This window comes from Dioscorea cayenensis, chromosome 7, assembly GCF_009730915.1.
Source record: "Dioscorea cayenensis subsp. rotundata cultivar TDr96_F1 chromosome 7, TDr96_F1_v2_PseudoChromosome.rev07_lg8_w22 25.fasta, whole genome shotgun sequence".
Classification (NCBI taxonomy): Eukaryota; Viridiplantae; Streptophyta; class Magnoliopsida; order Dioscoreales; family Dioscoreaceae; genus Dioscorea; species Dioscorea cayenensis.
Window position 1 is genome coordinate 23,184,557 of NC_052477.1, and position 18,589 is coordinate 23,203,145.

The window sequence follows — 18,589 nt, forward strand, 5'->3', positions numbered from 1 at the left end:
TGTATGTATGTTTAATTATATTAATTTATACTGATAGTAAAGCAAAGTTTATAATCATGCTTGTTTCTTTGTAATTATGGGCCACTTGCAACTATATGCATTTGTCTTGCGAAGTTTATAAATTTGGTTTTATGTTATGACTTATGAGCACATGATGGATTGTTTTATCATTAAGTTATTCTAATGAAGTAATTTAACTTTGATTTTTTTTTTCATTTTGCAAGTAATGTGTTAAACACTGTTGAAGAAAAAGAGTTTCTTTGATACCTTGAATAGGCAACACACATATATGTAAAATATTTGGTCGAGCTTCTTTCAACAAACACCTAATTTTATAAATATGTAAAGTTCTTATTTTTTGCAACTGAGGAGACAAGTTTTTTTGCAGAGAGTAACCCCTTGAAATGTTGATGAACTTAGGGTTGCTGTTATAAATGACACTGATCTTCATCCTGCAGTGACACATTACAAAGACAAAGATAGGATGTACAAGTTGCAAGTTACTAGAAATCATCGCATGGCAATTGCTCGAAAATTACAGACTTCATGAGCTTCTGCACAAACAGGGAAATGACCAGAAACTGATTTTGAGGGCAAGATTGTCAATGTTCACCTTCGCAATGGTGATGTTGTCCTTGTCAATAGGCAGGTATGGCAATATCATGTATCAAATCTATCATTTATTCTTTGAACAATTTAAATTGTTCTCTTGTTTATCTTTTGTTTCAATATTGATGTGTAGTGATATATATTGGACATGGAAGTCCTATGATGCCGTTTGTTTGTATTGCTTGCCATTTTTCTTATAGGTAATATGGTTGGTGACATATTATGAGACTATCAACATCTGTCTGATGTTAACATTTGAGGAATACTGTCTATTATCATCCGAGGAAGTTTTATTCTTTAAATATGATCCTTCGCCTTTGTTAAATAAAGGTGATACTCTTTGCATAAGTTTTTGCATAATATCCTATAATGTTTCATATTTCTTTTATTTGGCAGCCCACACTGCACAAGCCAAGTCTAACGGCTCATGTTGTTTGTGTATTGCCAGAGTTAAAGACATTTAGAATGCATTATGAAAATTGCAGGTTTATTATTGTATTTTCTCAGGTGTTGATTGCTTTCCTCTTACCATGAGTTTACTTTTGCATTAAAATTCTCTCATGACAACACTTATAATGCTGATTTTGATGGAGATGAAATGAATGTTCATCTCCCTCAAGATGAAGTGTCGCGTGCGGAGGCATTTGGGATTGTAGATGCCAACAAGCAATATATCATTCCTACTAGTGGTGATCCCATCAAGGGTTTGATTCAGGTTTTCAACTTGCCAGTTGCATTCATTTATTATATTTTTAGGAGTTGTTTTCTAAATGTTTGAGCTATCATATTTCCTTGCCAGTATCTATTTTCAATTTGTGGTTTTCATTACCTTACTATTATAAGGTTCTTGAATAATATTCCGATACTCAGCCTCAATGAGCCATGCTTAAAGAATCCATTTATGAGATTTGGCAATACTCAGTTTTGTTATCTCAATCTTGATAGAAGTTGTACTTCAATATAGTTTCCTTTCATGTGCGTGTGTGTTTGTGTTGAGTGCTTGACAAGGTCCCCTTGTGTATATCCCGCAAGTGCACGGGTTTGTCGAAGTAATAATCCCGGATGAGCGGGTATCGAATCCACAGAGAGTAGGGAATAAAAATACTTAATTCTATTCTTAGCTATGTGAAAGATCAATAATGATGAGTGTGACAATGATTCAATTCTCAACAATAAAAGCAACAAATAAGAGAGCAAAAGTAAAGAAGGGGATAAGGCAATCGATAAAGATGGGGTACCCGGATAATGCTCCACCTAGGATAATTGTTTCAAGTGCAAGAACCCTCTATTATGCTTCCTAATCAATGCAATGGTGAGTCGTGGAAATCCTTAATTACATAGTCCCAAATCTAAGGTCAACTATGCCTAACTCTATACATGTCTCGGAGGAGAAATCGAACAATCTCAACACCTCGCACTCGTATAGAGTTACAATGAGCTCTAGGGATTCCAAGTGATAAATCTCTTCCTAATTATAGACCTAACCCTTTGGTCCGGTGGAAGGTCCCCTAACCACAATTGAGCCCTAGATACTAACATCACCTCAACGCTTCACCCGCATGCACGCCAGCAACTAAGCCCCCGCGGAAGTTCATCCCTTAGACCATTCACTCTATTATAACCGCAAAAAAACTCGAGGAACGGGAGGTAGAATCTATCACGTCGAGGGGAAAGGGGACGCCTCCCTGCACCTCCTCGACTCACCCTCTCAACCCTCTCCAACCTAGCTTTTGTCTAACGCTCGTGGTGTGTCACTCACTCACAAGGTTACCAACAAGAACTCTCAACCCTAGTGCACTCTAGGGAAATGTTCATACAATCAAGCATTCAAGGTTGGAACTCACAATAAACATCAATTTATTGAAAGCATAATAAAAGAGATTCAAAGAAACGAATACATCCTAAGGTTCACAAATACCCCGAGTACCCACTAGGGGTTTAGCTCTCCATGGAGCTAAGTACAATCAAAGAAATAGAATGTAAAAGCAATGAATCCATAAAGAAACCCCCTCGATGGTCGTGTCGATGGTCTTGTGGAAAGTCCTCTACTCGTCGTCCAAGGATTCCCTCGTCCGGGTATAGGATACGTACCGACGGAAGCTCCCCATACCAACCTTCTTCCTCGGGAATGACGATGTCGAGTCAGAGAACCTCTCCAAAAACCTTGGCTAATACCCCTCAAAACCCCTAGCCAAGCCCTCTCTCAAGTTGGGGAAAAGATGGAGAAAAAGAATACTAAATCCCGGTCGATTCACTTTAAATAGGGTTGAATCGGGCGACTACACGGGCGTGGATGCTTCACGCCCGTGCAGAAATTTCCACACGGGCGTGGATAATTTCCACACGCCCGTGTGGATTCTCCGAACTCCTGCTTTTCTCGGCCATGTGAGCAAAGGTCTTTGTTACAATACTTGCTACCGTGTTGCTACGGTGCTCTGCCTTTACATGATTTGGTCCCGAATAGCTTCCCGAATCCATACTTTCATCGGAGTAATGCAAACGGGTACACGTTCACGTCGTGGATCACTTGCTTCTTCAATGATAGGTACGTTGGTGGAGCTCTTGTTCTATGTGCATAAGTCGGAATGCTCGAGTGTGACTGCCTTTGTGCCCCTCCATATGGATGTGCCAAACTCAAATACGAGGAGGTTGGCACACACTCTAGCATCTCACATCGACCTATGTCTTCGCGTTTGAACCTTATCAAGATTTCCTCCAACATCGGTGCATTGTAATCCACATTGGCTTCTTTCCTTCATACTTGGCCTCACAACCCTACCTGCACGAAAGTAACATAAAAACATACATATTAGTGTAAAAACCTGAGAAAAGTAATGCTCAACATAAGGAATGAACGCTTCGCATTCATATCGCACATGCACTTATTAGTGCTGAGTCTTTATGAGATATGGTAGTCATCTCTTCTTTTCAAATATAGAAACTCAGTGTTCCTGGTACCTAGCTTCTAATATTTATTCTTGGTGTTTGACATTTCCTGGAATACTTTTGGAGCATCATGCAATCATTTTTTCATTCAGGTTCTACAGATCTGCAAAAGGAGATTGAGAAGGTTATACGAACAAACGTAGAACCTGAGACAACACGTTTGGATAGAATGTTGTCCAGTAAAATGAATGCCATAACATCTGAAGCTAATAATGCCTTGTTTCTAACTGGACTGGTAAAATCATTTCCAGCCAATTGTCTCTCTCTCATGATTGTAACTAGTGCTAAAGGTGGCTTGGTATGCTTCTCCTTCATTTTGTATTTTTTCTTCTTGTTCTTATTTCTAAGCAAAATAAATTTTGTTGTGAATATACAACAAAATAATGATTATCGCATAGAACAAAGCAATATGCGTCATCATCATTCTCAACTCCCTTGTTTGCAATACCACCCACAAAGCTATATTAGAATGGTAATTAATTAATTAATGATTATTTAATCAAGAACAAGTTTTAATTTATTTTATCTTCTCAATTTGATGATGATTATTATATATGTGTACTGGTTCAACATTTGATTGAGAGATGTCTCATATTACGTATGAACCATGATGATTGTGTTCAAGCTCTTGCTCAGCATTCATGCATTCGACCTCTTGTCACACTTACTGGTATTTTTAATTATTTAATTAATTATTTATTTTTAAGTTAATTTAGTAAATTTTTTTGTGAATATACATAAATATTAATGTTTGGTTTTACCAACTTAAATTTGCTTGCAGTTCATATTACTAATATTGTTGTTGTTTTCTCCTTTCATCATTTCATGTTGGTGTATCAGTTTGACTAAGATTTGTGTTATATTGTAGATGGACAATAGATGTTGGAGACAATATTACCTACATTGCCAAATTGACTAATATTATATTTGTATTCTCTACATTGCCTAGTATTTCCAGACAATCCATCAGCCATAGTGTTTTTATTGTTAGTCAAAAGATGTTGAAGAAGTTGATTAAAGGAATGTGTATGTATTGTTAATTCAATAAAATAATTTTTGTTTATCAATTAAAAAAAAAAAATTGATGGGTGTAATTCAAGAAAATTTAAATAAAATTAATTTCATATAAATTATGTTTTTATTGAATAAACAAAAGCTTGCCAAAAGCCGTGACAAATTTTTTTTCCCAAAAACTGTGCCAAATATCGTGAAAAAATATAATATATAAAATCGTGCCAAAAAACCGTACCAAATACTGAACCAATAAAATCATGCCAAAACCGTGCCAAATATGGAACCAAAGTCCGTGCCAATATCAATGTTAATATTTGGCACAATAGTAAAAAAAGGGTGCAAAAAGCAGTGACAAAATTTGGCACGGTATAAAAAGACGGTGCCAAAATTTATTTGTGACCATTCTATAAGCATAGTTAATTTTCGGTACCAAATACAGTGCCAAAATCAATTTCGCACGGTTTTTGAACTCATTTCCGTGCTGATACTACCGTGCCGATTTGGGACTTTTCTTGTAGTGTTTCTTTGTTCGGGTTGGACGCAAGTTTAACTCTCTATTCTCATGAAGGGGGGCCAAGGGCCAGATAGTGTATCATGCTCCTCACTAATAGAAACATATGAGTATATAAAATCTGGATAATTGAAATGAGTTCTAATTCTATCCCATTTGAACATAGTTAAAACAATTCATCTTAACCAATTTATATAAATTTTATCTTGATGAGATCATTCCATACTTCTGGTTCAGCCATCCATATTTGAGTTATTGGATCTATAGTAAATCCACTCATGCCATTCTTGAAGATATCATAAGCATCAGAGAAATGTTTTTTTAAGATCTTCCATCGACTCTTCACTTGATTCTTTTCAATCTTGATGTTGAAATTCTTTGCAAGTTCATCAACAATATTATCATAAGCCTTGGAAATGAAAGTTCCATTCACCTTCAACCCCATGTTATATTGGTTTAGAAATGCATCAACTAATGTTGCATCCATTACAGGTGTCCATATGAGCATTTTTGATGTGCTTCCTTCCCGCACGTCATTCTTTTTGGATGGCATGCTGTTCAAGGCAAAATAATTCACAAGTATATAAAATAAAAATAAAGAGAAGTATTATTTTCATAATAAAAAATTTATTAGAATACCAAACCTCAATAAGTTCTACATAAAAACATATAACATCCTTAGTTCAAGGAGATCAAACATAACAAACAATAAGAAATCAAACACAACAAAGAAGCAAAAAGGAAATTAATATAAAGACAAAGTTAATTAAGTCTATAGATTATTGTGATGTGTAATCTCTCCACATTGCGTAGAGTAAAAATTGATCCCTTAAATGTTCTCCTTGCACGAATCTTCACTATTAATTCTATGAGTACAATATTCATCATAAGTTACTTCTTCGCTTGCTAGTTTGGTATCAACCTCAGCTATAAGGTCATCATCAGGATCCACAGACATCAAATAATTATGTAAAATACAACAAGCTAAAATTATTGAATTCTGAGTTTTCACTCCATAGCGGGCATCGAAGCATTTGAAATTATAAATGAACCGCTTCTTCAAAACTCCAAAAGCTCGTTCAATGGCATTACACAATGATGCATGACGGAGATTAAATAATTCACGATAATCTTGTGGAGGATTTCTTGATGAATACTCTTTTAAATGATATCACACACCCCTATAAGGTGTAATCAGTCCTTTTGATAACATGAATCCAGCATCTACGAGATAATATTTTCTTGAATTGAAATATGTATATTAATAAAGCTTTACTTTGAACCAAATAAACATATTTAAGGTAAACAAGGAAAAAAATAAACCCAAATAACAATTGATTTTACCGAGAGGAATTTTTTTAGATTATCCTCTCTCCTTAACGCATCTTTTATTATTCTAGAATCCGATGCAGTTCCTTCCCATCCAGTAAGCACATACGTAAATTTTAAGTCAAATGTGCATGCTGCTAGGACGTTTTGTGTTGGATAATCTTTCCTACCATGGTATTTAGGAGCATCTTCACGAGCGACTTTTACACGTATATGTGTACCATCAATTACACCGACACAATCCTTATATATGAACATTGTATAATATATAAATATTAGAATTCGTGTTTTTGTCAACTATGTGAAATGGATGTATATATGCTAACATGTATAAAAGTTTACCTTGAAGTATGGAAAAAATCTTTCATTGCCACGAATCTCAGGAAGGATAGTTGCACCATTAGGCTGGATAAGAAATTTATCTTCTAATTGGATTATGGCTTTTATCACATTGTGCAAATGACGGCTAATAGTCTCCCCTGAACGTCGAAACCAGAAGTTTACTTCACGATTCTTGGCACTATGTGTTAGTATATATAGAGTCTTCGCAAGTTGTTCTTCCACACTTGCCCATCGTGTAGGTCTTAGGCCACCTTCACTTTCTAACATTTCAGCTAATCTCAAAAATGCAGGAGGCCCCATTCTCACTATATTACGACCAGATTGACTATTCATAATATGACTCATTATCTCACCTCTATTTCGTTCTCTTTCTGAGCTCATTGTATAAGCTACCATAGTTTGTACGGTATTCCACCAGCCTATCACTTCATCATTGTCCATCTAAATTTGATAAAAATATAAATTATGACAACTATTTAACCAATCATGTAAAAAAAATCAACACTTGTAATTATTTGTTAATGACATGTGTAATAAACTTAAAAGCAACAACAATAAATTACAAAAAACAAATTAAATACAATAATTACTTGTCAATGGTTTGAATTTCACTTGCAATTCTTGTAAACTTTTGCTTCTACAATTGCATAAATCCTTCTCCTATAGAAATCAAAATGTTGAGAAAATAAGTATTTTATAATATTTAGAAAATTGTATGGAAAGGAAAATTAGAATAAATTATAGTATTTTATAATATATAGAAAGACAATCATTACTGTATGGAATAAAGTATTTTATAATGTTTTGAAAATTATAAAAGCAAATTAGAAATATTGTATTTTAATTAAGACATAGCGAGTTTAAATGAGATTAATTAGTGTTGAGATTCTTATTAATTAATTAATTAATTAGTGTTACAATTCTAATTAATTAATTAATTAATTAGCAAGCAATGTTGTCCTAATTAATAAGTACAGTTAAATGATATTAATGAGTTTAAAATATTGTAATTTAATTAGAAATGTCAATATCATCTTAATTATCCTAATTATTATCTTATTTAGTATTAATATATTTTATAAACTAATATTACAAGATTTCTATTCAAATGCAATATAACGAGATAAATGCATGATTTCTATTCAAATAAATAAATAAAGATAAATTTTTCTCAATTTAAATTAAATTAAGATTACTGATAAATTATATGTGAAGAAATTACAAAAAATGGCTTCAGGAAAATAAAAAATCAAACTTACAGAAATTATTGAGATAAGATTTTATCTTTATCCTCAAGCCATATATTTGGAAAATCCTATTTTCTAAATGTAAGATTGATAAAAATCAAATTAGATTAGAAGAAACACCATGACAAATTAAATCTGATTGAAAATAAAATAAATAAATCCGCAACCTTTTTGAAAGTTGATGTGGCAACGCCGAGAGCCGTGGTCGGATCTCTTCAAGCACTATGATCACAGATCTCTTCTTTGCAGCTGCAGCAGTCGCAGATCTCCTTCAAGCTAGTTATGGGATAAAAAAACTTCTTCCTGGGCGGCTGTGAGAAAACGAAAGCTATGTTTTTTTTGTAAAAAAGATATAATGTATTTTTTTAAATTTAGGAAGGGTATTATTGTCTATTCACATGAGTTTTTTCTCATAAAAAATTATTTAATAATCCCACCCCTCCAAAAGACCCCGATTTGGAGGGGTGAGATATAAAGGGGTTTGGACTTTGGAGGGGTAGAGCACCTCTCCAAACCCCTCCTCCTCCCCATTACGCCCCCAACCAAACAAGCATAACTCCCCCTTACCCCTCACTACCCCTCTAAAATCCCCCGACCAAACAAGAGGTAAGAGAGTTACCCACGCATAGATTCATGCCTGTAAATCTTGTCAAATCGAGTTTAGTGTAAAAAATAAAATAAAATAAATAAAATTCCGAGCTCAATCATTTCAAAAACAAACATATATGTAAAAAAATCCAAACAATAATAAATACCATTTAATTATCATTAGGCAAAATTATTAAATAATAATAATAATAATTAATATTTTTTATTATTGTTATTATTATAATAATAAACACCCCACCCTTCCCGCCTAAAATCAAGCTCGACCATAGCTCTCAACGTCTCTCAATCAATCCAGAGACCCCTTCAACCTTCTCCTCCTCTTCCTCCTCCTCTTCCTCCCCAACACTCCCAAAACTCTCTCAAACCCACCACCCTTCCCTTCTCTCCTCTCCTCCTCCTCCTCCTCCATGACCAAACCTCCACCTCCTCCTCCCCCTTCCACTCCCTTACGGGAGCCCTCCTCCTCCGACAACCCTTCCACTCCCGGCCACTCCATCCCCATGACTCTTCTCCAACCAACCTCTCACCATCGCCGTTCCTCCCATCGCCCCACCCGTCTCTACCGTGCCTTCCGCTCCGCCTTCCGCTCCCTCCCCATCCTCACTCCGGCCACTTGCCGTCTACACGGCTCTCTCCACCGCGGCACCTCCGCCTCCCCTGACGGTCACATCCACGGCGCCACCCGCACAACCGGCACCCTCTTCGGCCACCGCAAAGCCCGCATCTCCCTCTCCTTCCAAGACAACCCACGCAGCCTCCCTCTCCTCCTTCTCGACCTCTCCATCCCCACCGCCAAATTCATGCAAGAACTCGGTTCTTCCGGCCTTCTCCGCGTAGCTCTCGAGTGTGAGAAGAAAACAGCCGACAAAACCAAGCTTCTTGACGAGCCTGCTTGGACGGCCTTCGTCAATGGCCGGAGCATTGGCTATGCGACTCGGCGTGACCCGACGGAGAATGACTTGATGGTCATGCAGTTGCTGCAGGCTGTGTCCATGGGTGCCGGTGTTTTGCCGAACGAGGACCCGGTTGAGGGTGAGCTCACGTACATGCGCGCGCACTTTGATAGGGTGGTTGGGTCCCGGGATTCTGAAACTTTTTATATGCTTAATCCTGATGGAAATTCTGGGCCTGAACTCACTGTTTTTTTCGTTAGGATTTGATTTTTTTTATTTTTTTTTTATTTTTGTTTTTGGGTTTGGTATGATGATTAATTATGATGATTTTTTTAAAAGAAAAAAAAAAGTTTGGGAATGAAGTGAGATGAATGCATGCATGGGTTTGATTGGTGGTTTATTTTTGTTTTGATTGATTTGGTGGAGAGTTATGGGATTTAAATGAAGATTAGAAATGGGATTAATAATAAGAAAATGTTAATAAAAAAATGTTGGTGAGAAGGGCTGGTCTTTTGGGATTATTTTGTTTTGGTAACCGTACTTCTAGGTTCCTGAGTTGCAAAATTATAATGGGTTATATTATATATATACACACATGTTTTTGAATCATATAAATATATTAAAATTTGTATTAGAAGGCGCTTAGCCTAGCGGTAATTTAAAATAAACTATCACACCATGATTGATGAAAGAATTGAAATGAGTACGTATTTTATTATTTAGAGAATAAAGCGATAATTAAAAAAAATAAATAAATATTTGAATGCACTTCCATAATTTACATGTTATTGACAGGAATTAAAGCGATATAAATGCTATTGAGAAAAGAGATTTGGAAACCGCTACTTGTTTTTGAAAATTAATTGTCAATAATAATAATAATAACATCTTCATGATTGATAACTTAGCCAAATGGAATTGAAAGGGGCTTTAGGTTTTGTTTTAGCTCACCTGAGATATGCTATTGAAGAATATAAATGTTGATGCGCGCACTTCGCTTTTGGCCCTTGTTTTTCTCCTTTTTTTTATTTTTATTTATTTTATTTTTTATCCCGTCACTGATCTAACTCTTGAGTTTTGGACATAAGTTTGGCAAAATTGATCAAGAATATTGGTGGGGATCTAAATAACGATAAGTGTTTACTTGTCTTGAATATGTTTTCCATTTCTTTTTTTTAATAAAAATGGATAAACCACGGTTTTATTGAAATAAAAAACAAATCAAACACTAACAAACAAGAAAAGCAAAAAACTAGAGGTCTCTCACCAAAGGTGAGGCACAGAGGTAACAAGGAGAAACAAGACAACAGAAACAAGATAAGCAAAAAGAAAAAAACAGCCTAGTTGGCTAAGCCACCGTCTGGAGGCGCAGGCCTACTGAGGCTGACAAGAGGAGCAACCTACTCCAAGGCTTGATTTTGTTCTGAGTCTCCGCTTTGAAGTGAAACCCTTGCGCTTATGAAGTTAAGAGAGCACTTTATCCTCTACGATGCCTCGTCTAGTGAGTGTTGGTGACTATCTGCAACTGTTGAAAACCAAGAAAGAAGTATATTAGTAGATTTAACTATGATAGAATAAGAGGGTAACACATTAGATTGAAATATTCGATTATTTCTTTCCAACCATATATTCCACATTATGGCTCTTGAACTAAGGTCCCTGAGAGTACGAATTTGAGAGTGAAGAGATGGAAGCCAAGTGGTCAAGATCTTAGAAATGGAGGTAGGAAATGAATGTAGATCAAGAATTTGGGTGAAGAAGGATCAAATTCTTTTCGAGAATTCACAGCCGAGGAGAATTCACAGTCGAGGAAAAGATGTTCCACGGTCTCAGAAGCCTTGTGGCAGAGGACACATGTATCTCTGTCATTTTGAGTGTTACACCCTTTTTTGAAGAGATTTGTAAGGGTGAAAAGCTTATCCTCCCAAGCTAGCCAGCAGAATAGAGAAATTTTATTTGGGCATTTAATTTTCCAGAATTGGTGGTAGAGTGGACTACGGGCTCCACCATCAATTAGAAACTTATAAAAAGAATTGATAGAGAAGGATCCATTTTTTTCCAATGTCCAAGTGTGGAAGTTTTCCTCGTCACTAGTGCAGTCAAGAATTGCTCCCAAAATAGGGGCTAAATCAATGAGGGTAGAGGTGTGAAAAAGCCTCTCTGGTGAGTTAAGTTGCTGGTAGAACTGTTGGACAGTTATCCATGGTGAGATGTAATCATTGAACAACGAAGGCCAGAGATCTTTTAGGGTTCTCCCAGAGTGCCATCTATCAAACCATAGAGAAGTGTTTGATCCATTTTTAACATTTTTGGAGACACAAGTGTGAAAAAGAAGCAATGCAAAGTGTAGTCCTGCCCAAAAGAAAGATTTATTTCTTGGTGGCATTTGGAATAAAATTCCGGTTGAGCTTCTAGTCAAGTAATTGAATTTAATGATTTTTGCCCAACAGCTATTTGGGTTAGAAGAGAGTTTCCTCCACCATTTTCCGAGAAGAGCCCAGTTGAATTCCTGGAGATTGAGAATTCTCCAACCACCTATAATTCGATTTCTGCAAATTTTTTTCCAGGAGATCAGTCTAATTCCTTTAGAACCCAAATCTGGTCCTTTCCATAGGAAATCCCTTCAAATCTGATCGATTTCTTTAATTACCCAAACTAGAAGTTTGAATATTGACATCCAATAAACTAGTATAGTTGAGAGAACTGAGTTGAGAAGAGTCAATCGACCTCCAAGAGATAGGTAAATTGCCTTCCAGGGTGTTAGTCTTGAACAAACCATTCCAATGAGATTTTCCAGTCTAACCATCTTGGTCGCCTTCTAGAAAGGGGAACTCCCAGGTATGTAAGCGGGAGACAGCTCCTAGAGCAATTGAGGATCATGGAAGATGAACTGAGTGGTTGGAAACCATAATTTGTAGAGTATAAATAGCTTTTGGAATAATTGATGGAGAGGCCAGAGGACCCTTCAACGAGATAAAGGATTAATTTGATTATTTGAAGATCTTCTTATCCTCCTTAAGAAAAAATGATCAGATCATTCGCATATTGAAGGTGACAGATGTTTTCATTTTGGTCCAATGGGACTCCCATTAGAACTTTGGAGTGAAGAGCATGGGTAAACATTGTGCTTAAAACATCTGCAGCCAGAGTAAATAGAAGAGGGGAAAGTGGGTCGCCTTGTCTTAATCTTCTTTTGCAACATATGTAACCCTAAATTGTTCCATTGATGATAATCTGTGTCTTTGTAGTTTTAAGAATGATGCGAATCTAAGACAACCATTTGGGTCTTAATTCCTTGGTAGCAAGGATTTCTAGTAAGAAGTTTCAGTCCAACAAGTCAAATGCTTTTGCAAAGTTAACTTTGAAAGCATACCCAAGAACTTTCCATTTTTGAAGGTTGAAAATCACTTCTTGAGCAGCAATGATGTTATCAGAAATACATCTTCCCTTGATGAAGCCTGATTGGGATTCATCCACCAGGTCCCCAATCATTGTGCTTAATCTGGAAGCAAGAATTTTAGAAACAATTTTGCAGGTGGAGTTTAAGAGGCTAATAAGTGCACTGTGAACCCAATTCAAGCATTCAAAATTAATAGTTTCCTTATAGAAATCTTTGCAGAGTTTTACTATTGTATCTAGAATTATGCTCCAGTGTTTCTGATAGAAGATAATTGGGAATCCATCGGATCTTGGAGCTTTATTTGCATTTAGGCTAAACACTACCTATTTTATTTCTTCTAACGAAAATGGTTTTTCAAGAAAAGAAGGGTCAACTCTTTCTTTACCAATCCAAAAGAAATCAATTAGAAATTGGAGTTCTAATCATTGTGCGAAAATAATTTGTGAAAATTTTGCCAATATCTTTGCCACTCTTTATCTAGAGGTCATTATGAGAGATGTGGGAAATGGTATTTTTTTTTTCTCCTTCCATTTGCTAATTGATGAAAATATTTTGTATTTGAATCTCCTTCCTTGAGCCAGGTAATTCTTGATCTCTATTTTTGGTAGGATTCTTCTTTATTTAGAATGGCAAAGTGATCAAGACAGATTTGAGATAGGCGATTGGCCTCATCTTCTGAGAGGGGTCTGCTTTCACCAATCATGTCTAGAGCATTAAGCCCTGTGCATAGACTCTTTTTTGTGAAGTTTGGAAAATTCAAAGGTGTCTTTAGCCCAATTACGAAGATTGACTTTTAGATTTCCTAATTTTTTGGAGAGAATACAAGCTCCACAACCGTCAGGTTGAGAATCGGACCACCAGTTCTGAATTAGAGAAGGAAGTTGAGAATTGGTATACCAGAATTTTTCAAATTGGAGCAATGTTCCCCAAAATCCAAACTAATAAGGGTATGATCTGACCCAATTCTAAGTATTACATATTGAGTAGATCTAGGATTTATAGAGGGCTAATTAAAAGAATAAAGAAATTGATCCAAGCGAATTTAAAGTGGATATGATTGTCCATTGGTCCAAGTAAATCTACGCCCTTGAACAGGAGGATCTATGAGGTTAAGCTCACATAGGAAATCTTGAGATGTAGCGATGTCTCTAGGGTTTAAATCTCCTTTATTTTTGTCTTCCATGGTGAAAATAGTATTGAAATCTCTGCAAATCACCCAGAGATTAGAGTGATGATTTCTAACTAATCGAAGTTCATTCCAGAAATCATATCGAGGGGACGATTGTTGGGTCCATAAACGCTAGAGCAAACCTAATTTTTGTTATTCGAAATATTTTTAAAAGCTATCAAGATGGAAAAGGAACCTTTGTGAATTAGAATTCCAATAACTTGAGAGCAATCCCAAGCAATGATTATGCCACCTATTGTACCTAGCGCTGGTATGAAATCAAAAGTATTAAAGCGTGTGCCTCCTACTAATCTTCAAGTTGAGCTTTGAATTTCTTGGAGTTTGGATTCTTGCAAGCATATTATATCTGCTTTAGAAGTTTGAATGACATCTTTGACTAAGTGGCGTTTTGAGGGTCTGCCTAGACCTCTAACATTCCAGCTTAGAATTTTCATGAGTAACCAAAATAGTCTAGTTGTCGGATCTTGAAGGAGATCCTTGGTCTTTTGGGAATTTTGCAACTCTATCCGACTTTAGAGAGCAAATCTTATCTAAGAATTTTAATTTATGGTTGGGAGACCCCAAAAATTTAATACCACATGAATTGCTGTAATTGAAAAATTGAGAATCTGACCAAGAAGAAAATATAGGATTAGGGAGATTAAGGGTACCTTCTCACAGATCTACTGGTATTTTCTTCTTTGTGGATCCAGGAGGATGAGGAATACCCCCAACTTCTTCATTCCAGCGACCAGAAGATTTCTTGGTTCTATCACTCCGTCTGATTTGTCACGGAATCATTGTGTTAGGAGAATGATCTGGAATAATATCTGAGACCTCTGTGTCCATTGGGTCCTTGCCATTCCTAGCTTGATCACTAAGAGTATCATTCGGTTGATCAATGATTAGATCAGCTGGGTGGGGATTACTTTCAGGTTGAGTAAAGTTCTCTTCTTCTAGAAAGTGATCATCCTCTATAATCTCATTTGTAAGGAAATCTTCATCTTCATCCCAGTAAACAAGTTCTTCATCAGAAGGGTTATATGGAGAAATGTTCTGGAAAGAAGGATCTTGAGAGTAGAATTTATCAGAATTTATGCTTGGAATTAGTGTCCATCCGCCATGGATGAAAATCCATTTGTAACCTTCTGGTATTGCCAGGGTTGGTGGGAGTAATTTTAGATGAGTTGGCAATGTCCCAGTTTTTGGGGAAGAAATCGGTATAATTTGAGTAGTATCCTTGCAATTGCTTCAAGTATCATTACCTGGTAGAATAGAATCAGCATCAACTTCTGAATCTTTGATGATTAAATTATTTAGATTAGAAGGAAGTGAAATATTATGATTTTAATTAAATGAGTTGTTCTTATCTTGAGGCATTAAATATTCATTCAATGGAAGATGAAATGAATATGGTTCATGCCTATCACGAGGCTGTTGATGGATGATATCATTTCCGTGCTCATCCTGATCATTGATCATGCTTACGGGTTGATCTTTAGGTTTGATCAATGAAGTTGAGTTGTGCTTATCTCGAGGCATTAAACCTTCATTCAACAGAAGATGAAATGAATCTGTTTTATGCTTATCTCGAGGCTGCTGATGGATGATATCATCTCTTTTCTCATCTTGATCGTTGATCATATTCACAACTTGATCCCGAGGTTTGATTAAAGAAGTTGAATGAATCAATGGAATTTGAATTGAACTAATGAGGGAATCCTGTGAGACCTTATCTCGAGGCATATGAGACATTTGTATGAAGACAAATTGATCTCCAGAATTGCCATCTCGAGGCTAATTGAGGGATGTTATGCATCTGGACATCAGGTTGTCCCTATGCACCAACAGTTTGTCCCCTTCCTCATTTCTCTCACTAGAGAAAGGAGGAATGGGGAACCTCAACCGGCTGATCATCGGATCTCCGATGCTGCATGACCTGAACCTCTATTGAAGATGTGATTGAAAACAGTGTGCTGGCGAAAGGCATGGGATGCGGTGCTAGCAAGCATCACGGTATGGTGGAGCAGCTGAAGCATGATGGTGATCAGGTTGGTATGAAGATGGTGATGTACAAGCATGGCATTGTATTGAACCAAAGTGGAGAAGCCAGCAAGGTTGCCAAGTTGGGTTCTTCTTTATTAAGCTAAAGTTTGTTATGTTAGTTAAGTCTTTTTGTGAGAAAGAGTATTTAGTTACTCAATCTCTTATTGTTAGTATCCACCCAATGATTTAAGTGTTAGTGGAATGGGGTATCCAATGGGTGTTTAATTTGGGCATTAGCCAATGATTGTGCTTTATTTTGTCTGACTGTCTGTATTAGTTTATATATATATTGGGAGATAGTGGAGGAATGGTATTGGTGAAAAATCCAATCTTTGACTGGTCTTCCTTTCTTCGCTCTCTGTGAGTGCAGGGTTTTTTTGGTGAGCATTTTAACAAACACTTTGCTCTCTTTTTAGGCATTTTTCATCAAATAATCAGCTTCTTTCTCGGGTGTTTAGCGCTCCGGTCATCTACAAACTGGTATCAGAGCTTGATGGCGACTAACGGCGTGACAACTCTAGTAGGAGCACCTGTGACCCTCTCACAACCCTCGGTCCCGGTGTTCACAGGCCCAGAATACGGCCGGTGGAGTCTTCGAATGAAGACGGTCTTCAGATCCCTTGAGTTGTGGGATCTTGTGGAGAATGGAGTGACAGAGTCGAAGGATGAGGCCGTGGAGAGAGAGAACAAGAAGCGAGACGCCAGAGCATTAAGCATTATCCAACAAGCTGTTGATGGTCCAAACTTGGACCGGATATCAGAAGCTAAGTCCTCACATGATGCTTGGGAAACCTTGAGGTAGCAGTGTCAAGGGACTTCCAAGGTGATGGCGGTGAGGATTCAGGCTCTTCGGCAAGACCTCAAAACCTTCCAGATGAGAGACGATGAAGGAGTTCAAGAGTATGTCTCGCGGTTGATCACAATTACAAACCATATAAAGGGTCTTGGTCACAAGCTTAAGGAACCAGAGGTGGTGTCGAAGGTACTTCAAAGTCTGGCTCCAAAGTTTGACTGGGTTGCTGTTGCGATTGAAGAATCAAAGGAGATCTCAAAACTCAGTCTTGATGATCTCTGTGGCACCCTTCAAGCTCATGAAGTGAGAGTTAATCGCTCTGTGATGAAGACCAGTGAGAAAGCATTGGTAGCAAGGGGTGAGTCCTCGAGCACAGGACAGCTCAAACCAAGTGGCTTTACTGTCTCTTCGGGCGAAGGCAGAGGTCGAGGGAGATCTCATTTGCGAGGAAGGGGAAGAAGCAATCGTGGCCAGGGAAGAGGCTATGAGAGCAACCGATGAAGAGGAAGTGAGAATAAAAGCCATATTCAGTGTTTTTATTGCAAGAAATATGGGCATATGAAAGATGAGTGCAAGCTAAGGGAGAAACAAACTGAGAGTGGTGCTGGCCTAGTTGTAGAAGAGAGTGGGGATGGAAATCTCTTCATGGCAAGTAGTTGTACTGAACTCCAACCCAGTTCAATATGGTTGATTGACTCAGGGTGCTCAAATCACATGACGGGAAACAAAGTGTTGTTTAGCACCCTAGATGAGTCATGAAGGTCAGTGTGAGGTTGGGAGACAACAAGGAGATGAAGGTGCAAGGTGTGGGGACTGTGACTGTTAAAACTCAATCAGGAGCTTAGAAGAATTTGCATAATATGCAACATGTACCGGGTCTTGCACATAATCTCCTCAGTGTTGGCCAACTACTCTCAAAGGGGTACTGAGTTAAATTTGAAGAGAACATGTGTGTCATCAGTGATTGTAATAAGAAGACTAATGTCATTACAATTCCAAGGTTGAGGAACAACATGTTCACTCTGGACATTGCTGATATTGAGAACATGAGCATGGTTGCAAGAACTCAGTCACCAGATGAGTTGTGGCACTTGTGTTTTGGGCACTTGAATTATAAAAGTCTACTTTCACTCACTCGGAAGAAGATGGTGAAGGGAATTCCAGAATTGAAGGAGAAATCACAATGTGAAGAGTGTGTGATGGCTAAGCAAGCTAGGAATTCCTTCCCTTGTGGCATGGCCCGAAGAGCGAGTGAATGTCTCCAATTGATCCATATGGATCTCTGTGGTCCTATGAGCGAGGAGTCACTTGGAGCTAATAAATTTTTTTACTTACATGTGGATGATTTCAGCAGGTGGTGCTGGGTTTTTCTACTCAAGACCAAGTCAGAAGTTTTTGAGAAATTCCAGAATTTCCATGCATATGTGGAAATACAGACTGGATTGAAGGTTAAGGCCCTGAGGAGTGATCGGGGAGGGGAATTCTTTTCTCATGATTTCCAGAATTATTGTGACAAATTGGGAATCAAACGAGAAACGGCGTAGGGGCGTGCGGCTGCCCCTGTGAACGACCATGCGAATATCGCATGCCCGTGGGTAATTTCCGCACGGGCGTGTGATTTCCTGCAGAGTTTGGCAGATTATCCGGAGAGCGCACAGGAGCGTGAACTCACCCCTATGGGC

At 37.4% G+C, this 18,589-nt stretch overlaps 2 protein-coding genes across 2 annotated transcripts; both read left to right on the plus strand.

Annotated features, from left to right (window-relative positions):
- Positions 1–9,107: 9,107 nt before the first annotated feature.
- On the plus strand, positions 9,108–9,803 carry LOC120265167 (protein MIZU-KUSSEI 1-like). The gene has a single exon (XM_039273056.1). It carries the CDS (start codon positions 9,108–9,110, stop codon positions 9,765–9,767), a length of 660 nt encoding a protein of 219 aa, XP_039128990.1. The 3' UTR covers positions 9,768–9,803.
- A 7,137-nt stretch (positions 9,804–16,940) lies between these two features.
- On the plus strand, positions 16,941–17,408 carry LOC120265168. The gene has a single exon (XM_039273057.1). It carries the CDS (start codon positions 16,941–16,943, stop codon positions 17,406–17,408), a length of 468 nt encoding a protein of 155 aa, XP_039128991.1.
- Positions 17,409–18,589: the final 1,181 nt, after the last annotated feature.

What these genes read in the sequence shown, in the direction of transcription:
- LOC120265167 (XM_039273056.1), top strand. Translation starts at nt 9,108, where the DNA reads ATGACTCTTCTCCAACCAACCTCTCACCATCGCCGTTCCTCCCATCGC.
- LOC120265168 (XM_039273057.1), top strand. Translation starts at nt 16,941, where the DNA reads ATGGCGGTGAGGATTCAGGCTCTTCGGCAAGACCTCAAAACCTTCCAG.